At 35.5% G+C, this 22,986-nt stretch overlaps 2 protein-coding genes across 7 annotated transcripts in view; one reads left to right on the top strand and one right to left on the bottom strand.

The window, feature by feature from the left end:
• LOC141391977 (calcium uptake protein 1 homolog, mitochondrial-like) overlaps positions 1–22,986 on the top strand; it is a 30,187-nt gene that overhangs the window by 1,050 nt on the left and 6,151 nt on the right. For 2 of the 5 annotated variants that reach the window (XM_073964790.1, XM_073964791.1), the window contains exons 3-6: positions 2,526–2,760; positions 2,900–3,059; positions 3,906–3,943; positions 4,338–4,452. In XM_073964790.1, the coding sequence (XP_073820891.1) occupies positions 2,526–2,760; positions 2,900–3,059; positions 3,906–3,943; positions 4,338–4,452 (548 nt within the window). Of the gene's footprint in view, positions 1–2,525; positions 2,761–2,899; positions 3,060–3,658; positions 3,822–3,905; positions 3,944–4,044; positions 4,060–4,337; positions 4,453–22,986 lie in introns of all 5 variants that reach the window. The other 3 variants (XM_073964787.1, XM_073964788.1, XM_073964789.1) reach the window with 3 other exon arrangements.
• Positions 7,904–17,790, bottom strand: LOC141391978 (carbohydrate sulfotransferase 11). Of its 2 annotated transcripts, none has more exons than XM_073964792.1 (5): positions 17,610–17,790; positions 11,411–11,685; positions 11,006–11,348; positions 9,545–10,085; positions 7,904–9,484 (listed from the first exon to the last, which is right to left on the bottom strand). In XM_073964792.1, the coding sequence occupies exons 2-5, from the start codon at positions 11,597–11,599 to the stop codon at positions 9,292–9,294; spliced, it is 1,266 nt and encodes a 421-aa protein (XP_073820893.1). In that variant the 5' UTR covers positions 11,600–11,685; positions 17,610–17,790; the 3' UTR covers positions 7,904–9,291. The 2 variants fall into 2 exon arrangements, with proteins under 2 accessions (XP_073820893.1, XP_073820894.1); XM_073964793.1 differs by lacking the exon at positions 17,610–17,790 and adding an exon at positions 16,653–16,671.

Below are 22,986 nucleotides of genomic sequence, written 5' to 3'. Positions count from 1 at the left end.
GTATTACCCTTTCCAACATATTACTCCGTGTTCTTCAAAGCTGAATCTAATCTAATCTTGTTAGTATTTTGTTCATTATAAACACTCCACGTCAGTAGAATAGAACACCTAAATTTTTGTTAGTCTTAGCTTATATGTCTTATATGTACAGTGTTGGTCACACAATTAGCACACCCCACTACCAACATTTATTTTGCCTAAAAAGACCTTCAAAAGTAGTTGTATTTAATAAAGTATTTGTACTAATATATTCTCAGTAGTATGCTTAAAGAATACAACGCAATACAGAAACTGAAACATAATTGTCAATTTGAATAACCTCCAAAAATGTAAAAAATTTCCTAAATTCACTGGACACGTAATTAGCACACCTTAAAAGAATCACTAATATTGTGAATAGTTTCAATATGTTCGTCCATATTCAGTTTTAAATCCCTTTCGTTTGGGAATATGTTCCAGTCTGCTAGTTATACTCTGCTCCAGTCTCCGAAATGTTAGTGCCAGAAAGCAATTATATGGGGTACACCTTGGGTCCCAAGGACGAATGGAAATGTCAGTTTTTTAGTGTTTTTTATCGATTTTTTTCATATGTAACAAACTCATTCATGTTCGTCTTTGTAAATTTGCGAATAGTGGGATGTACCCACCAGCAGTGTGCATCTGTAAAGTCCGTTTGACGCAAAAATTTTCATTAAAAAACTGTAATATGATGCGTTGAGCTATTGATTTTATAAATACTTATCCATCTGGACTGAATTTTCCCGATATGTCGTGATGTATGTCACGATAAACCTATGTTCATCTCTATGGGACCTACACAAATTTCAATAATTTTCTAAACATAAGGCAAATGGGAGATAGTCTACTGAGAACGCAAGGTAATACGTTTCCCGGAGCTTAAAACGATTAAATTTGAAATCAATAATCCAGAAAACATTTATCTTCAATAATATATGCCTACTTTCATGTATTTTAACCAATTTCACAAAACCTCAAAATCCCTTATGGTCAGAAAGGGGTTATACTTTTAAACATACCCACGTGCCACGTGTTCATCTAGTGCTTAATTGACAGTTTTGTAATGATAGGTCCTTGGTGTTATTCAGACGTGTAATTTTGAATTACAAATGGTGTTATAAGTTGATTTTTCTTCACATAAGGGTGCAGTTTATTGATCTTCTTTCTATAAACCCCTTCCAAATCAAAAATTTTCTTGAATGAATCATCGACCTTAAACACTTTTTGAAAAGTTTTTGCACTTTTTATTTAAATTTCGGTAATCGGTTAACAATTCCAATAATTTCTGATCCAATTGTACATTTGTTTTTAAAGTTTTGGCGACTTTCTGACGTTTAAGTGTACATTACAAAAAATGGTCCGCTATTGGGATATATTTTGAGATTTCGGGGTGATAAATTATTTTTTCTTTCAAAAAATGATTTGTTCAATACGTTTTGAATATGAATTAACATCAATATAAATTAATTTTTGTATATTAATTGAATTAAATTAAAAAATCTTATGGTGTGCTAATTAAATGTCCCCTTGATAATTTGGGCGTCTTCACAAAACTTTTATTTTCAAAAAACCACTGATAATACTATTAACTTATATCATTAAATCTGTTAAATACATTATAGAAAAGGATTTTGTTTACGAAAATATTTCAATTTGTCCTATCAAAACTCTTAGCTGACTGAAATCATTTTGCACCAAAGGGGTGTGCTAATTCTGTGACCAACACTGTATATGCCAAAACGAATGAATCGAAGTTTTCAGTCTTGTACGGATTTGAAGCCTATGATTTTCCGTATCAAACATAGAAAAAATTGTTTTTCTATCTTTTCGCGAAATGATTTTTTGATAATTTTTCCGATAGTACTATGAAAAATAGGGATTTTTTTCATCAGGGTAGAACATTCATGTTATTTTCGCGAATTGTTTAAATATTACCCTCGAATTTTCTTTCAGTTGATAAAGCAGGGGTTTTCAATCATTTATCACCAGAGAAAACCTTTAAATATTTCCGCGGTCACCAAAAAACAACGGAAAAAGGCTTAAATTGACAGATAATTGATAGATCTCGGAATGTCAGAAGGAGACTCGCGGTTGTGTCATTTTTGTTCACAGTAAGATACAATCGAGTGCTTCAAAAGCTGATAAGATAAAACATTTTCAAAAAAATTATAAAAAAATGTCAAAATTTCTTATAAAAACTTTGATGTTTTGTTCAAAAAAAGGACATTTTCGCGAACAAGAGCAGTCTTCAAAATAACATCCAAAAACTTTAATTTTTAAATTGCAGCCGGAATAAAACGCAATAAAACCATGAGATCCAAATTTTATACTGTTACATGTCCCCTGACACATAATTAAATTATTGCTCAAACTTTCCGACATATTACTCAGTGTTCGTTATAGGATGGGGGTTTTGCGTCAGCACCAAACCTGAATCTAAGACCTTGTTCATTTAGCATTTTGTTCATTATATATAAATTCTAATTACTAATCTTGAATTTTTTCAGGGTCAAACGTATGATATTGCCAAAAGTTGATGCCGATGCAGGTGTTGAAGCCCCTGATGCTGAGAAGAAACCTCGTAAAAAGGATAAAAAAGCAAAAGACACTAAAACGGTTACCGAATCAGATAGCGACAGTGATAGCGATTCAGAAAGTGAAAATGGCAATGACGATACAATCGAAGAAAAATCGAAAAGTGCGCGATCCGGAAAGGAAAAAGTTGGCTTTCGTGAAAGAAAGGTATAGATCGAAGTTTCAGTGTTTCATTTTGTTTTATTTTTTCATTATTTTTTATCTTAAATCTATTCTTTTTAATTTCATGTACATTTTTGTTTACACCCAAACGAACACACCTACAAACTTTTGTTTTGTTATAAAGATTATTGAATATGAAAATCGAATCCGTCAATTTTCTACACCAGACAAAATTTTCCGATACTTTGCCACAGTGCGTTTAACGACGCCACAAGGAACTACTGTTTGCATGACACCAGATGATTTTTTGCGCTCAATATATCCGGGCATGAAACAACCTGACGGTAATTTTTCATTTTATTTTTTTTTTTTTTTATTTGATAAAGGAAAAATGGGGATGTAATGTCATAATGACAAGTATAGGAACTTTTTAAGTTGGATTAGTTCTGTTGAGGAAGTAATAATCTTACACATTGAAGACCGAGGCTTGACTATTTTTTTGTTAGCTATTGTACATCACTACTTTACAGAGTAGAGCTATGACTTTGATAATACCTACTGCATTTATTAAGTCATTCTGACCATATATTTGCACAAAAGTGGGTTTAAACTAGGCTGACTATCAATTGTATTCTTCTGCAATAGAAAACTTTTAGACCAACTGTCATGTTATTGTGGGAATAGAGATTTACACCACCATTAGATACAATTTTAAATCTTATTTTCTACATATTCTTTTATATTTTTTTCTAGAAAATTTCTTACTGTATTTCTTTTAATTCTTTATTCCGATTTATTTATCTTATCTTTTTACTTGTCTATTTAGACTTCTTACGTTGACAACTATCTCCAATGATAATCTCTTTCCGATTTGTTAAATTTCTAATGCAATTTTCTCTGTTTTTGATCTATACGCTTTAATTTCAATTACAATTGTTCACAGATTGTTGAATATGAAAATCGTATTCGACAATTTTCTACGCCAGATAAGGTATTTCGTTATTTTGCCACAATACAAGTGGCAACATCAGACGATCGTCATGAAATATTTATGACACCAACAGATTTTCTAACAAGTATGACACCGGGTATGAAACAACCAGAGGGTATGTTGACTTAGAAGCTAGATTATTGATATACATTTAAATATTCAATAACAAAGGTCTAATGTATTCTTAAACTCTTTTCAGGTTTGGGCTTGGATCAATATCGCCGCTATGATCCCAAGGTATTTATTATTATATAGTCTTTTTTCTATTTTTCTTCAGATTTGGTATAAATCCCTAAAATCCTCTACTTTATTTCTTTCTGCTTACTACTAACTTAAAGCAAGCCCCAGGAAAGGTATTTTCCCAACTTTGTATATACAAACATATATTTATTGATTTTCCTCTCCATAACAATTCACATCATTTCTTTTTTTACTAATTTTTTTTAAAACGAGTTTCTTTTGTCGATTCAATAACATATAATAAATAAGATTGTTTTCGAATTAAATTTCCAATCATGTGTAATTGAAAATTGTTCTGCCACAGTTAAAACAAGTCGACAAAGGATATTGGAAATTAATTGTTTTGATTTGACTAATAATGCGTTTTAATTTCTCTATTTCGTTTAAACAGTCTGTTGGTGAAAGTCTCAATTTGAACTTGGAAAAGAATAGTATATTCTACAAATTGGGATCTTATGGTCTGATTACCTTCTCTGACTACATATTCCTTCTAACCGTATTGTCAAGTAAGTACATTTGATATATTTATATGTGTTTGTTTAACATATGGTTATTTCTAAATGACTTATTACGCCCAGAACAATTGTAGTGAGTCTTTAATGGCTATATAAAGACTATTCTGCATACTGAGGGTACACTTACAAAATGTGTATACAAATATAAAAAAATGTATATAGACTAAATCGGAGAACCTGTCATTCTTTGGCTAGATATCAGATTTTATTCTAATCAATGTTTTGCAAAAATTCCAATCGATCCAAGAGAATCGCACTCATACGACAGTTGTTTATGACATTTACTACTGCATCTGTTCTTACATCTCAGCTCAGTTTGCAGACAGCAGTGGTATGCAAGGACAATATGAACATGCTATCGAATGTTACCCCCAAATGTTGTAGATTTAGAGGCGGATATTTGAATACTCCTGCCGCGATAAAGGTGGTAAGATCGATCAAATAAGAGTTCAGTGTTTCACAAATGACATAAGGGACCGCCAAGATCGTATAATCATTCGAACGCGGCGATATCAATGCCGTCTGGAGGGGTTGGAATACAGGCCGGTGATATCAATCCATCTTTGGGAACTCCCTGTTTTGCTGTACGTTTAGCAATCACAACAAAATTGGGTAGTCTGTTCGATGTTCTCAAGCAGTGTGGAACGCTTTACAGGCTTTTGATAAGTCCTCAACTAATATGCGTTGAGATGACATGCAGCGCTGTTGTAGCGCTGCTTACGGAACACATGGGGAGGATTAAAGCCTCAAGAGTCGTTGTTACGGGCCACAAAAGCGAAATCGGTCTGTACGATTCAACTTTACTGGCATCCTTGGAACTGGCATACTGGAACCCATATAAGGTCTTCGGGCACGATGTGTGAACTAGCGACAGGTTGAAAAATTTGGTAAGATACTCAACTCCCGGCTCAGCATTACCATGGGAATTCTGTCAGGGCCCAACGCTTTGGATGATTTAACGTTTCTAATGGAATATGCACCATCATCCATTGTGGTGGTTCCTTCTTGGCAGGAAGATACCTAATACGACCTAGTAAACTGTCGGATCAGTTAGCGTCGCCAGACGTGACTGAGGTCCAATCTTCTTTCTTCCCATTGTTCGAGAGTGTTCTTGTTGTTGTAACAATGTTTATTATTATTTTGGTATGTTCCTTTTTCTATTCAATGTGGCTCTGGGTCTATCTCCGTTCCAGAAAAGTGGCTGCTTCGATGGAATGTAACCACAGATCCACTGGAGTTAGATGAGTAGGTTTGGCGGGGTAGTTGAAAAGGTGTTTTGTGTCTTGCGGCCCATGTCGCATACTGGGCAGATGTCTTGCACGGCGCGGTCGATTTCCGCTCAATAAAAATTTAGGAGACTGCAACATCCCGAGCGTAGTTGAGCCAATACTATGGTTTGTCGTGGCAGCTGACGCTCCTTAGCTGCGATAGATGGATGATGTACTCCGAGGACTTTATTCACACTATATTTGCTTATGGCCTTGGCAACTGCATCCGTGTGCATACTATTTAAACCTGCTTGATATGCCTGTTGATCTAGGGGTTCTCTCCTATATTGTTGGACCTCCCTTGAATATCCTTCCAGATATGCCAGAATGTGTCCGGTCTACTCAGCAGATGGTGATTGTAATGGCTCTCACGGAAACATCCAAGCAAGTACTGCAACGAAAGAATCTCATTGTGTTGCTTTAGAATATTTGCCTCTTAATTTAGCTGGTCCACTGAAGACTAGAGGAGGCACACTGTTGCTGTTCTCAGGGCGGCATTCTGACAGGTTTGAATTTTTTTCCAATTGGTATCACATAATCTCGGGGACCAGACTGGAGCCGCATAGTTATCACAGACCGACCTATCGCGTTATGTGTGGTCAACAAGGTTTCTTTATCTGCACGCCAATTGCTACCAGGGAGAGACTTGAGGACCTTCTTCCTACTTTTCAGTTTGTCGCAGATAGCTGTGGCGTGCGCGCATGGCTAGAAAGTAGTGTTGAATGTGACCCCTACAATTTTGGAGCAGTTTGTGGTCGGAATTCTGCTACCGTCGACCACGGCATTCAATTATCTTCCAAAGTGCGCTGTCCATGTGGTGAACAGAGTGGCTGTAGATTTTGTGGTGGAAATCTGCATATTCCTCGAGTGGAAAAAGGTCGGTTAAATAGGAGTTCACTCTCTCACAGATGTCATCAGGGAAGGTACCTGACGCCAGGATCGTCTCAACCATTAACCACTATTAACTTATTCCGGCTCCCATGTTACAATTCTTCAAATGATTTAGACACTTGTTCCGCTTATGCTCACCGATCAACATGCAGCACCAGCTCCCTGACGCTAGGGTCGGGCCACCTACAGTCCTCGACGAAGCTCATCACGCTCATTTCCTATTCCGCCGCATTTTCTGGGAAGTTTGGTCTCACTTCCTGTATTCGACTAGAAGGTATGTTGCGTGCTGCTGCAGCTTTGATGTTGTACCTGTAACCCGAACATAAGAAGTGTTGGGTAGTTCTCTGAAGGGGTGATTAATGAACTATATGAAACTTTCTCATGATTTAACAAAGTGTGGCGTTGAGAGAGGTGGTGAAGTCGGCAGTCTGCTGGTGGCGATTATAGGGAGATGGTCATTTTTCAGACAAGGTGACACGATGACGAACAATCATCGTGTCACCTTGTCTGAATTTCCGATAATTCTGGTATGTGCGTCTTCATTGACCGTGCAAAACGTAGATCCATCAATCTGTTCAGCCAGTACTAAATCACTCTGGTCGTTTCGACCGAATGCCACAACTCGCGATGAGCATTAAAAGTCCCTAAAACCAGTCGGTTATGACATTTCAAAAGCGGGCTAATGTTGTGTCTTTTATCTGTTGTTAATCGGCGGGATGCATACGTTAAGCAACCCTACTTCGTTCCACGCCCAACTGCTATTCACTCCATGTATGGGTAATTAGAGTCAAGTTCAAGTGAGAATGGTCTGCATTGAAGAGATTGGTGTAACATAAAATGTAGTCCCCCATCTCCACTTCTAGTGCGATCCTACCTCAGTACGATGTAATGAACACAACGCTGCAAGCTTCAGTTGCATCTCAGCGAAGTTTGAGTGTGGTGGATGCCGATGTGATAAACTGAACACATTCAAATGGTGCTGGGTATCTCCCCGTCCCGTCACGGATCAAAAGAATCCGAAGCAGGCATCCCGGGATATGCTACTCCCAGCATTAAAAAAGTATAAAAATACAAACATGTGTACAATAAAGTGACAGCTGCTGGCCGGAACGCTTAGTGAGTTTTCGGGTCAATCCGATGTCGAAGAACACGGTTTTTTAATAAACTTTTCTTGAATATAAAGCTTAGAGACATTTTGTTTATCCCAGTTTCAGCCTTGCACACACACAACTACCAATTATGTACATCCCAAATACATTCAGTTTAAAAATAAAAAAACACTCTTTACAATTTTGAAACTTAGAAAAAATATTAGATTTATTTTGTTTGTTAATAATATCATAAAAGTACAATATAAATACTTATCGAAATAGTCTGTATCTTGTCGGGAATATGATACACAAAAACACACACACATTTTTTCCAGTATATATTTATAATAATATAATAAAGAGTAATAATCGTAATAATATTGGTTTTAAAGTTTAGAACATTTGTTTAACATCACATCAACAGTTACATTTTAAATAGCAACTTTTCATAAAAAAAAAACTAATTACGAAGAAGTATAACAACTTAACAAAAAAGATCAGAATTACTTAGTAGAAAATAAAATAACTGAGTAGAAAATGTTTTAATAACAGATTTGTTCCAATATCTGGTAATAACCTTTGGAAAAGTTCGGAAAATGGAAAACAAAACCTTCACAGCAACTTTCTAGTGATACAAATATTCCTTATGTGAAAGTTTGCCGGTACGAAATACTTGCTTTAATGATAGGGAACATTATACTCTGTCATGACTACAAATTTGAGAATGCCAATTACCGAAAATAAAAAGGAATTGCCTGAAAATGGCCGGTTAGATCAATTTTTTCCATTTCCTTTCCCCTTACGTGTCTATCCTACAAACAGAGACTTACCGCAAGTAAACTTGCCTTTTGTAAATTGGGACTTTGTGTGTAAGAATATGCTGCAAGGCTTTAAGGTACTTAATACTGGATCCATATGAATTATATTTTATGTCTACACTTTTTTAGCCATTTTCATAATTGTTTTGAAATAGTTTCGAATTCAATTATTATCAGAAATGTAATCTACTTTCCCCTTTCTTCTATTACCACTATTTTAAAGGAACAAATCTATAACATGAATTAAATAGAATAGTGATAAAACATTTCAAATTATATTTTCAAAATTGATCAACGATATTTTTAAATATTTTTGTTTTTTGGTAAAAATTATAGAGTTATATAGAGTCAGTACAATAAAATACAGTTTATATGTATATAAATATTTGTGGTTTCTTTGAAGTTACGTCACATATTCTAACTAAGATTAGTCTTTGGCCTTTTTTGTGTTGTGTTGTTGTTGTTTTTGTTGGGTGTTGGTTGAATCCTTAATTTATAATATTTTTTTTACAATAGTTTTTTTGTTGTTGCTTAATTTTTGTTATTTTGGAAAACTTTCATTGATTTGGTTTTGGCTTAGATTTCTTTGGTTTCTCTTAATATCGTAAAACGTAGTGTAGATTGCTTTGGTACTTTCAAAAATTTGTAAAGAGGTACTTGGGTGGGAGTTGTGGGTGGTTTTTCCTTTTTGTTTTGTTTTTTGAAGAAGAAATGAGTTTGATTGCATTTTTGTTTTTGGTTTTCTTGTTGAGTTGAATAAATCTAGTGGTGTGACAACGACTTATCGTTTCTGGGTCCCAGGGTAGCCGATAATGACGGTTTTTCTTCGTTTTCAATTTCATCGGGTATTACAAAGTCATAATATTTGGTATAATTGTAATCGAATAACTCAAAATCTAATTTATAAATATCAATAAGTTGGTCTAGGGTTGAGCGTTTAATTTCGGAGAAGTATCTGAAAATAAAATTTTAAATTAGTGAAACTAAGTTCTCTTAAAACAATTTTTTCACTTACTTTTCTAATGAATTGTGGGTTTTGGCACCTTTTGACAAATTACCTATGCGCTTCAAAGCACTCTTTGGTAATTTACCCAACAGCAAAGATTCCAATCCAGCCTGTCGTATTATATATTCCGAATCTCGATTAAATGTTTCAACTTTTCCAATTATGGTAAAGTTGATGCTGCATGGTGTACAAAAATTGTAAATTGGTGCCCAATGTTCATTGAATACTTTCTCATTGGCATGTTGTTCGATGAGATATTGTACAAATTCATTAAAAGTGGGTCCTTTGGGTTTCACGGCTGTCATGGGTTGTTTGCGAAACCGTTTGATAATTCGATTGGCCAACCATTTGTAATATGAATTTTTGCCACCTTCCAATTTATTGCGATATCCCGAGACAATTCGTTCAAATGGATCACGGGCAAACAGAAATGACAATGATGATGGTAAACTGTCAAGTAGATCCTGCAGATAGGGCCGTGGAAAACGTTGCCTAGCCAATTCTATGGGTGGTGTTTCAACTTTTTGTAAATACTTGGGATCGTAGCCTCCTAGAAAAAGATTAAATAAGTTAAACGTATAGGAATGACAGGGAATGAATAATAAAATAAGCATATTTGAATTCCTCAGGATAATATAACATAAAGACAGGTTTCATATCGTCACCAAAAATGCCCGAAGACGAAATCCACACGCAATTCGAAATTCGTTTTTTGATGGGATCTGATACATAAAGTTAAAATACATGCTCTGGCAAGCTTCAAGCTTCTACGTTCAAAAACAACGATCCTATTAAAGAAATGGCATTTCGGAAAATGTGATAATATTGCAGATTTTGTTGTAATGACGGATCCCAAAACCAAGTTTCCGCTGTTTTGGTTTCATTTATTACTCCCATTCGTATAGGATATCCCGAATACTCGCCCTCATAAGAATCATATTCCATGAAACAGTTTTTCATTTTACCAAGTTTTTTGCTTCTCCTGTAAAGTTTTGATTTTGTGGGTTACGTCTTCGGGCATTTATGGTGACGATATATTGTTTTGTTTATGACTTGTGACGTTTTATCATTAAATTTTTAAACAAATTATCATCCGAACATGGCACAATTATTTGGTTTGTCTTTTTACGTACTAAACTTTACTGAACATTTTTTCGTCAGTAAAGTTTTGACAATTGTATAATTGAAATGTTGCTAAACATTACTGAAGAAACAATGTTCAGTAAAGTTCAGTACGTAAAAGGACAAACCTATTATTATGTTATGTCAAAACTTTCTTTATGTTGTTGGGGAAATTACAACAAAAATAATTTTTTTATAAAGGGATTTGACTTTTCATATTCGATCAGCTGGTGTGATACCACTACCTGGTAGTTCTGCCATGCATCCAAAACATTTCCAAAATGCTCTACGACTATTCTGCTGCCACATTTAACATTGCCATGTTTTCAAAACTCAATTTTTTCTTACCCAATATATTGAAATAATACATCCATGTACTGCTGGCCGCTTTGAAGACATTACACCACACCAAATTGTGACCCGGTGATATGAAGAATTCTTTTGGCATCGGTGGGTAAAATGAGTACAAATTATATTTCTCACAAATCTGATGCAAATGTTGGCGTCTCTCCTTCAAATCATTTTCGGTGGCACTATGAATTTCTTCGGAATATTCGTAAACAGGATTTAGGGTGCTACTGCTTGTATAGCTCCCTGCTGACGAAACAGAAGACAGCGTTGCAAGATTTGTCTTATTGCCCAGGGGTGATTCCTTGAGAAAGCGCTTAAATAATGAGGGCGCATTTTTAATCTGCAAAAGAAGCCAAACTTTATTAAATATGAATTTAAAATTGACATTACATTTCGACTTACCTCTCCCTTTGCTGGTGGTTGTATAAGACCCACTGCAACTGCAGCTGCCTCAGCTTTATCTTTATTCTGTTCGAAGGCATGCATAGACTCACGAAAAAGAAATCCAAAATAGAATAGCGCTGTCAGGGCGCAAGCAACCAATTTTAGGGAAGTCTGTAAACGCCTGCCATAACACAGGCGTATTATCATTGTCACTGCCTATTGGATACAAGTTATTTTCAAATTGATGGATTAAAAGGAATTTTTCTTTTGTTGCGTTTGGATTTCAATGTGTCCTGGAAAATAAAAAAATGAATTTGTCATTTGGGTATTTTTAAATTTTATTTTAAAAATTCAGATTTCTTCTTTTTGTAAATGGGTAAAGTAAATCAATGAATTTGCGATGGATGCATAAATTACTGTTTTTGTAAGCAAATTTCGTTCGTTAGTCTATTTTCGTAATAATTAAGGCATCAATACTTAGCCTCTAGGTGATGTAGATACCTAATTCATCGTAGACACGTTTTATACATAGCTCAGAATACCTCGTTTAAAAATCAGCATTTTACATAGGCGAGTAAGTTCATGAACCAAACTTGACAATTAGTTTAAATCAAATTTTTTTCAAAAACAGGGTGTTAATTTGGCAATATGGCTAATATGATTATTCGTAAGTTTAATACCGTTCTTTATGTCTAATGTGGAAGTGAATATGGCATCTACCTGTATTTTGTACTCCAAAATGCAAATTTTCTAGTATTTGGTTTTCATCTCATTACATTTTTTCTAGTATACCTATCAATACATATTTATATTTGCCCCTAAAAGTATGCTTATCAAACGTATCAATCTAACTATCATAAAATAACAAATTTTTAGTTTATTCTCACATTTCTAAAAATACCGCTTTACTCGATCTAGACTTGAAACATATACATTTTTCAAACTCTCCAGCTAAATTTTAATATCTTAACTCTTAAATGTGTATAAAATTTCTTTCTAATTCATTTTAGTATTTTACCACACGTAATTTATTCAATGTTTACTATTTTGCCTTCCTTTCCAAAATTTAAAATTCCATTTGGCTTTCTTTCATTCAGCATCTAACAATGTTTTTGTTTTTTTTCATTGCTGGAATTTATCCAAAATATTTTACTTTGTGATAATTTATGACTTCTAATCATCATGTAATGAAGAAGGTAGTAGTGGTGGGCGAATTTAACAAAAACAAAAATGTTTACACTCTATTATGGGCTGTGATATACATATGTATGTGTTATGTTCTAGAAATGTAAGCCAACGACACGATGGCCCAAAGGACTATTATTCTTTTTTCCCTTGGCAGTAGTAACTGGTGTAAATGTTAATTAAAAAAATGTAAAATGAGGTTTTAGGTGGCGAAGCAGACCATGAGTGCATCACTACACTTGTAATTATGTGAAGACTCGAGTCCCTTTTGGTAGTGCAAAAGTCTCTGGCTGTGGTTAAAGCTAAGTTTTGAACTTTTATTATGGGTTACGTTTTATTATGGTATACGTTGTCAACACCATCTACACCACAAATTTAAAATTGTTGAATTGGTATTCAAGAAAAGGTAATTTCATGTGAACACTTTTAGGCGCAATATGACGTGGTTTTTAATCAAGCAGAATGACTAGATGTAGCTTTTTGCTGTGAAGAGATGAAAAAAGGCTGGATGTTAATTATATTTAGGGCTCCGTGTTTGGAAATTCGTCCAATTGCGGCTAGATGTTTCGAAGAATACACAAAATTTTATTGTACTTTCATATGGTGAAAGGGAAGTTGTTTGCGAATTTTAAATAGATGAGCATACTTTCAGGCTGATATATTAACTAATAAACTAAAATAAATATTTTTCTTGTTAAAGATAAAAGAGTAATACGACAACAATTCTACGTCTGAAACTGAGATAGCGGATTTCGTAGAAGTCTCTCTACATTCAAATCCTAAAGAGCCATGAAACCAATATTGAATGGAATGCTTCTCATACTATGAGCGTTAGTGTAATTTAGAATCACATCTTTACTTTTTGTGTTCTTATTCAGTTCAAAACATTTATGTGGAAAATTGGCAATATATTTTTATGATTTATCCAAAAAAAATTAACAAATTCAGCTAACGTTAGCAGCAATGTGGGAGCAGTGCGTAAACAGCTTAACCTTTGATCTAGAGATTGAACCAGAGGCATATTTAACAGAAAAATGAAAATACGATCATTTACAACAGCAACAATGGTGCAGATTTTAAAATATTGTTGTAAGTTGTCCTTTTCCGTAGTTCCTTCAATGTAAGTTATTTTGACGGTTCTAACCCATTTAATGAATTTTCAATAAAGAACGCTCGTTCTAAAGTGACAGTGGTTCGACTATCAAGTAGCCGATTTGGTCCATACTTTGCACATCGTGTAATTTCTACCAAATTTACATGAGGTTCCAATATGGACTCAATCGGTCCACTCTTTCGGGTACCTCCCACACAAAATTTTGGAATAGTCCAGTTTAGAACCTGGTCTCGAATCGCTTTGATTTTTGTCTACGCAAGTTGTATTCGCTGACCTCTATACGACGCTGTAAGTTTCATTAGGAGCAAGTCCATACATCCTGGGAAAATAGGCCTGAAAGGTACAAAAAACCCTATGGCACCGTGTGTAGTAGAGTTGTGCCAAAGGAACTATTTGGAACTATCTAGTTCACTTCGCAGTTCCAATGGCCCATATTCTTTCTTTGAACAAACTGCGTATACTTACTATCACACGTTATATTAAATGATGTTACTCATACGTTTTGGAACTAGTACAAGGAACTAGATTACCCAACTCTAGTGTGTAGTGGTTGGAGCGCATGATAACTCTCGAACGGATCTGCCGATTCGGTCCAAAATTTGGCTTTCGTAATATTTTGTGCAAACTTACTTCAAGTTCAAAGATGGATTATATCGGTGCACTCCTTCCGGTACCTCCCCCACAAAATTTCGGAAATGTTCGGAAAATTTGTGCGTACGATAACTCTTGAAGGGAGTAACCGATATGGTCCATACTTTGCTCATTATGAAATTTCTACCAGACTTAGATGGATTCCAATATGGACTCAATCGGTAAACTCCTTCGAGTACCTCCCACACCAAATTTCGGAAAAGTGCAGTTTAGGACCTGCTCTCGAATCGCCTTGGTTTTTGTTGTAACATCTTGTATTCACTGTCCCCTACACAAAGGTACAAGTTTCCTCAGGGGCAAGTCCATACTTCCTGAGAAAATAGCCTGAAAGTTGAAAAACAAACCCTATGACACCATGTTTATGGGTGGAAGCGCAAGATAATTCTCGAACGGATTCCGGCCAAAATTTAGCCTTCGTAATATTGTTTCCAAACTTAGTTTAAGTTCGTATATAAGCCATATCGGTCCACTCCTTCAGGTACCTACCCCACAAAAGTTCAAAAATGTTCGGAAAAATTGTGCGCACGATAACTCTTGATGGGAGTGACCGATTTGGTCCATACTTTACACATTCTCATAATATCTACCAGATATGGATCAGGTTCGAATATGGACTATATTTGTCCACTCCATCCGGTCCCTTCCACACAAAATTTCGGATAAGTTCACTTTAAGACCTGCTATTGAATCAATTTGATGTTTGTTGAAGCAACTTACATTCGCTGCCTCAATTACGATGGTAAAAGTTGTTTCAGTGGCAAGTCTATACTTCTTGAGAAAACAGCCCGAAGGGTGTATAAACCCCCTACGGCACCCCCATGGTCTATGTCGGTCCATTCCTTTAAGTACCTTTTCCGCAAAATTTTTGAACTTTAATCCTAATCAACATTTTTGTCGGTTCATGCGACCAAAATTTTGAAACCCCCTAAATACATAAATTTTTTGTGAAAAAAGTGTTTCAATTTGCACAGGCTGAGGGTATATCTCTGTCGGCAAAGCCGACTGATACTTTTTTACTTGTTTACTGTTGCAACAACGACATTTTCGCGAATGCCTTGACAAACTTTGAACAAAATTGACATTGAAAAGAGTCAACGTGCACCTAGCTTAACATCCTGAATGATGTAATCCCAATACTTTCTATAAACTGTCATCATCTTGCAGTTTGTGCAACAGGGACTACACGTTGTGTTTCGAGGTTAAGAAAAAATTTAAACTTTGGTTTAAAGCTACTACGCTGTAGTAGATTCCCGCCTGTAATATGTAATGTATCATACCTCGGAAAAAGTCACCTAGATGAGATTGTTTACAGTCGACCAGATCTTGAAAAATGTGGATATTCGGTGTGATCGAATATGAAACATTACTAATTTCCCTCAGCTTATATAGTCCTTATTCGATTCATTAAAATTTGTAATCGTATCGAAAAAGTCTTAATTATAAAGTGATTCGATAAAAAAAAGATTCCGCACAAAAAGCTTTTAATGTTTTTATTTTTAAGAACTTTACATTACTTTAAATTTTTTGAAGTCAGTGTAAGCAGATATTTAACAGATTTGTTTTTCACTAATTTTATCATCGAATCATTACATATATAATTTTATATTATATTTAACTTTATTTCATATATCATAAATAAAAGTTTTTTTTAGTAATTAATAGGCAAAAGATTATTCATTCATGGGACAGGCAAAATTTATATTATTGAGAATAATTTTTTTCATTTCATAGTATTTTTTCAAAAAAAAAAAAAAAAATAAATAAAATAAAGTGGTTTGTGCGGAAACTTTTTTATTTTTATATTTGGGGATTTTCTTTCGCCGCCCAAAACTATGCTTTAAATGCAAAGGTTAAAGTTATTAGTGTTGTACTGTACAGTGTACTAAAATTTAGCATCTTTATGCACATATCGTTCCTTAGTATCAGACATTGCAACTCTGATGATCAGCCAATCACCACTCATCACATAACTATTTTAAATTTAGAAGTTTGAATGAACTTCATCCATCCATCGTTATATACATTTGGCATACTGTAGGGTATAACCACTTTTCCTCATGAATCTCATTACTAAACAAACTAAATATTCACAGTAACATCAGTTCATCGTCACTTAGTCAATGTCCTTCCTCCCTTCTTGCCTTTTGCACACATATATCAGTCATACACTTGTTTGGAAAAACACCATTGTTTAGACAACATTTTTATACGTGTGTACGTGCATGTTTATATATACACAGATGTACCGATGATGATGATAATGAATGCCTAGCAAACTGATGTAGTGTATGTGTGATGAGTACGTGGTACCTTTTTTTGCATAAAACTAAGAGATACAAAAAATGAAAATGAAAAACAGTTGCACTTTTTTCCCTTTTGCCTTCACTTGAGAACACGCTGTTGTCATTGCCCTCTTCTGTTCGACAACTTGGCTTGTTCTTTGTTTTAAAGTGCCAAAGGTTACCACTTGTAGCTTGTTCGCCCTTTCAATCCTTTATGCAGTCTGCTTGTATATGTGGGAAGAGATACCAACGAGCACCAATACCACCAGCACACCACATACACACGTACATATACTAAGAGATAAAATAAATGTATTTTTAAGTGATTTTTTTCGTGTGTCTAAGTGTAAGGAGGAGATTTTTTGGATATCATTCTCCTTTTATATATTGCCTGTTTTTTTGCATGACTTTAAGAGCCATAAGGATATGCCTATGAGATTGTGTGTGTGCTCGTCGTCGTTTGTGTGTGCGTGTGTATGTTTATAGTTTTAATATGCTTGAAGTCTCTTCGTGCGATTAAGTGCTGATACACCACTGAATGTTACTTCACTTGGCAACACATGCCAGTGATGACGCAAAAGTGGCAAAAAACTAGGGCGTCATGTTGAAAAGAACAAAACACCTTGTTGAATGTCCATTTCTGGGGCCAAACATCAGAGTGTAGCTGCTAGTTTATGGAGTGTTGAATACACAACTTTACATTTCATTGGGTATTGTTTAATGCAATTTTAAAATTAGCAAAATTATTAAAATTATTTCTGTTCCAAGCGACACTTTAGTTAGGCATACACATTTCTTGACTTGTCAATTGAAATTCCATTAGAGGGGGGAAACCAATTGAGGTTTGTATTGATGACCGCAGTGTGTTGTTTTTATAGAATTTTTAAACGATTCCTTTTAATATTAATTTAATTAATTTTCAATAATTCTTTTGCAAATTTTTCCTCAATTGTGATTATATGGCTTCAAATTTTTTTTCACTCACACTTCTTCTATTTGCCTATGTGAAACACTTAAGCTCTGTATATCCTGTTAGCTTCTTTGTCTATTTGCTTCTTCCCTGCTTAACTGTGTGTGTGTGTGAATGTTTTAAGAAGACTTGTGATGATGGACCGGACCGACAACGTTGTTACCCTTACACCGTTAGAATGTTTACTGTTAACTGTTTTGTTGGCCTGCGAATTTTTGTTGCTTTGCAAAGTTTTTTCCCAGTTGTGGTGGCGCGTTTTTCATTTCTCCTTTAATTCGGCTCTACGAAGTGTGTGTCTGTGTAGAGTAGAGTTCAGCACTTTTTGAAGTACGCAGGCGTTCTCCATTGGATGGCACCAGTAGAGTAGGGAGTACAAAAATGGGCAAAATTAAATTTGTCTTTTAAGTTTTGTTTTTATCACTTGCTGCTGCGAGCGAATATTTTAACGGTTTGTTTTGTTTTGATCTACCGCTTTGGTGTTTTTTCTTCATTGTTTCTATGATGTTTTGTTAAAATGTTCTATTTTGTTTTGATTCTCGTTCTCTAACTTTTTTGTTTTTGTAAAAAAAAAAACATTTTCCCGGCAAAATTGTATGGTTTGTTTTTACTTTTTCTTTTGTTATTTTGCCCGTCAAGTTTTGGGCAAGTAACAGAAAAAAAAACAATGTTAATGGAAAATGTTAAAGCAGACATGAATGAGAATGTCGAGAATCAGCCAATGTATGTACATGGAAAAAGGATTTCTATGGAATATGATTATGATAAGGTTATAAATTAAAAAAATTGATTTGAAGTTTTTCAACAGAATTTGACTTTTTTTTGAAAATTTGCGAAAGGATTTCTATGGAATATGATTATGATAAGGTTATAAATTAAAAAAAAAATGATTTGAAGTTTTTTAACAGAATTTGATGTTTTTTTTTTTTTGTTGGAAATTTGCGAATATATCGAAATTTGAGTAGGTATACTGGTATAAATCCCAATATACCGTGCGGTACAGGCGATTTGGTGCAATTTCTAATGTGTTTTCCGGGCTTTAACGTCTTCTATCGGATTGCAAATTTTGCAGCAAATTTTCCGGGTTGAAGTCTTGAAATTTCGGAAATGTGTTCCTTTGACGCCTAGGGGTACCTTCGCATTGGTTTAGTTTTATTATGGGAAGCCCTTGTTATCCCGATTACGATGTTTAGTTTTCCACGAAGGTCCGTGCTTCCCCAGATATGGGTCTTGATGGGTATCATTTGAAAGCTTTTGGAGAGTACTATAACAAAAAAGAAAGAACAAGAAAATTACAATTTTAAAGAAAGTTTTGTTTACGAAGCTGAATTTTGCAAGTATACAAAGTAAAGCAGTAAAGGTGTATGAGCTTTCTCCGAGGAAAAAATTATAAAAATTTCTAACCGATCCAAGGGTTTGCCCTGAGATATCAATACCCATACATCCCACGATATCAAGACCCATACATTCCACGGTAATCAATAAAAATAGCATGTGGGCACGATAACTATCGAACAGAGTGACTTCCAAACATAGATAAAGTTCCAAGAGGAACTATATCGGTCCATTCCTTTAGAAACCTCCTCCGCAAAAGTTAAAAAATGTAAAGGCCTTCTCGGATTGTCTTGAATTTTATAGCGCGTAGCCCTTGTGATCAAGACAAACAGCTTTTTATTATAGAAGAAACCAATACTTCTCCAAACTTGAGCCCTTCCTGCAACAAAGGTGCAGTTAAGTTGATGTTTTTACTGGGATCAACGACATTTTAACCTTTTTTATGAATTTTAATCCAGGTCAATGTCCTTTATCCTCAGCTTATAGCACTAAGCTTTCATACAAAAATGTGTTTCATCGATATGATTTTTGGACTCCATGTATGTTTGGGATAAATCCGATTCAGACGATTGGGGCTGGCTGTGTGGTTGGTATAAGCGCACGATAACTCTCGAACGGATCAACTGGTTCGGTCCAAAAAATTGCGTTTGTAATATTTGGTCCAAACTTAGATCAAGTTCGAATATGAGCCATATCAGTCCACTCCCTCGGGTACCTCTTCCACAACATTTTTGGCTAACATGGTGCGCGCAATAACTCTCGAAGGTAGTAACCGATTTGGTCCATGCTTTGCACATCGTAATTTCTACCAAACATAACTTAAGTTCAAATATGGAGTATTTAGGTATTCTCCTTTGGGTATCTCCCAACAATTGCCAGTTCGGGGCAGCTTAAGACCTCCTCTCGAATCGTTTTAATTTTTTTTGCAACAGATTGTCCTCTTGGCCTCTATTACGAAGGTGCAAATTTTGTCAGAGGCGCAAGCCAATACTTAAAACATCAGTCAACAACTGACTGATGTAAAAAAACCCCACGGCCGCCATGTGTAGTGGCTGGTGCGCACGATAACTTTCAAACCGGATACTGCGTTGATCCTCACATTCCATATTGTAATATTTCTGCGAATCTTAGATAATGTTCGAATATGGTGCTTATCGGTCAACTCCTTCCTCTTGAACGAAGCAACCGATTTGCCCCAAACTTAGTTTATGAGCCTTAGAAAATGAGCCTCATCGGTCCACTTCTTAGGGTACCTTCCTCACAAAAGTTTAACATTTTTGTTGAGTGTAACACTGTGCAACATTTTTAAGGTAATCTTGTACAAACAATTTGAACTGAGGATTTTTTGAAAGTACAGACCCAAACGACAACAACCCTAGTTGGGTTTTGTTGTGTCAGATCCAGCTTGGATTTTATGGCCCCATCTAAACATGGTTAAATATTGATGTTTTAAAGCAATTCTGGGCTATATCTCTAAAATTCTGTTCAAAATATAAGTTCTACTAGTTTAGGGCTACAATATTGCCAAAGACAGCAAGGCAAAATTCCTAATCGTTTCTGCGATAAAGGCCCGAAAAATGCAAAAACTGTAGTTGTAGCCCGGCTTCGAAGAAACCATAAAATCCGAACTGGATCTGACAGGACAAACCCCAACTAGGGTTTTTATACCCTCAGCATTTATGCTAACGTGGGTATATACATTTTCATACGGGCAAAATGTGCCTCATCGAAATAATAGTTTTAGACCCAAAGTATGTTTGGGCGAAATCCGTTTCAGAAAATTTGGAGTTGATGTAGCCATGTCCGTCCGTCTGTCTGTCTGGCTGACTGGAGCGCACGATAACTCTCTATCGGATCAACCGATTCGGTCAAAAATTTGGCTTTCGTAATATTTTGTCCAAACTTAGTTTAAGTTCGAAGATGGGTTATATCGGTTCACTGCTTCTGGTACCTCCCCCACAAAAGTTCGAAAATGTTCGGAAAATTTGTGCGCACGATAACTCTTGAAGGGAGTAACCGATTTGGTTCATACTTTGCCCATCGTGAAATGTGTACCAGACTTAGATAAGGTTTAAATACAGAATCAATCGGTCCACTCCTTCGGGTACCTCCCACACAAATTTTCGGAAAAGTTCAGTTTAGGGCCTGCTCTCGAATAGCTTTGATTTTTGTTGTAGCAACTTGTATTCACTGCCCCCCATACTAAGGTACAACTTTCATCAGGGGCAAGTCCATACTTCCTGAGAAAATAGCTTGAAAGGTGCAAAAACCCCCTATGACACCGTGTGTAATGGTTGGAGCGCACAATAACTCTCGAACGGATCTGCCGATTTGGTCTAAACTTTGGCGTTCGTAATATTCTGTCCAAACAAAGTTTAAGTTCGAAGATAAGCCATATCGGTCCACTCCTTCAGGTACCTCCCTTACAAAAGTTAAAAAAATTATGCGCACGATAACTCTTGATGTGAGTGGCCCATATGATCCATACTTTACACAACCTAATATATCTGGTTCGAATATGGACTATATTTGTCCACTCCTACGGATACCTCCCACACAAAATTTCGGATAAGTTCACTTTAAGACCTGCCCTCGAATCACTTTGATTTTTGTTGAAGCAACTTGCTTTCGCTGCCTCAGTTACGACGGTAAACGTTTTTTCAGGGGCAAGTCCAAGTTCTTGAGAAAGCAGCCCGAAAGGTGTAAAAAACCACTATGGCACCATATATAGTGGCTGGAGGGCACGATAACTCTCGAACTGATCAACCGATTTGGTCCAACATTTGGCCTTCGTCATATTTTGTACAAAATTAGTTTCAATTTGAAGATGGGTGATACCGGTCCACATCTTCCGGTACTTGCCCCCATTATTTAAAGAATGTCACTAAAATGGTATGCACGATATCCCTATGTAGAACGGAGCAACCAAATTGGATATCCCAATATTTTGTATAGATGCTTTTCTCCTTAGGGATATTATGTTTTCCGTGGACAAGTCCATGCTTCCTGGAATACTTGTGCAAAAGTTATACGATGACCAACCGAAATGATTACTGGGCGCGATATCTATCGAAAATACATGACTCCCAAAATAATGGACTATGTCGGTCCATTCCTTTACCTCCTCCGCAATCCTCTTGAACTTAAATCCTAATCCACATTTTTGTGCGTATGACGTATTTTTTGAAACTGGCTGAGGGCATATCACTGTCGGCTAAGCCGACTGATACTTTTTTACTTGTTGTAGTTTCAATATGTACTTTCAAAAAATGCATGATAGAAGTTGTTTGCATTTTCAGTGTTGCATAGTGTAATTTAAGGTTTGTTCCTGGACCCTTTGATATTTTTACAGAAAATACTCCTTATGGTCCGGTTTAAAGCGATATTATGTACTTCGTGGGCAAGTCCATGATTCCTGAAATAATGGTCCAAAGGCTCTAAATTATACGGTAACCAACTAAAATGACTTGTGGACGCGATATTTTTCGAAAGGACTCTTAAAATAATAGTACGGTTACACTAGAGTTTTTTTGCCGGGTTAACCCACTTCATGCGGATTTATTTGACGTTTGCGATATGGAATTGACATTTGAAACCCAAACCCTCTAGGTTAACCAGGTTAAGTGTAATGGACTTTGAAAATGGACTATGTTGGTCCATTATTTAAGGTACCACCTTCGCACCACTTTTGAGCTTTAATGCAAATCTGCATTTAAATTAATATATTTTGGGAAAAAGAATTTTGGTTGTGTAGGCGGTAATCCATCTATCCATAAATAAAAGTTTCAATTTACACAGGCCGAGTGTATATCTCTGTCGGTAAAGTTAACTGATGTTTTATTACTTGTTTTTAATTTGAGCTCAATAAGCTCAGTCAGGGGCTCAACGACCTTTTTGTCTAAGATCAATAACACTTAATACACGTCAATTACCATTAATTCGGATTCTTAAAATAAAATCTATGTTCTGGATATATGCAGTTCCTCCTAAAAAATTATACAGTATTCATTGAGACTTCAAGGATACAAGGTCAGCATTTTTGCTGAATCGTAATGTAAAA

The sequence above is a fragment of the Musca autumnalis genome, unplaced genomic scaffold (genome assembly GCF_047663935.1).
Source record: "Musca autumnalis isolate F117 unplaced genomic scaffold, ASM4766393v1 scaffold_2, whole genome shotgun sequence".
Lineage (NCBI taxonomy): Eukaryota > Metazoa > Arthropoda > Insecta > Diptera > Muscidae > Musca > Musca autumnalis.
The sequence above is the reverse complement of the archived record's forward strand: the minus strand, read 5'-3'. Positions and strand labels throughout refer to the sequence as shown.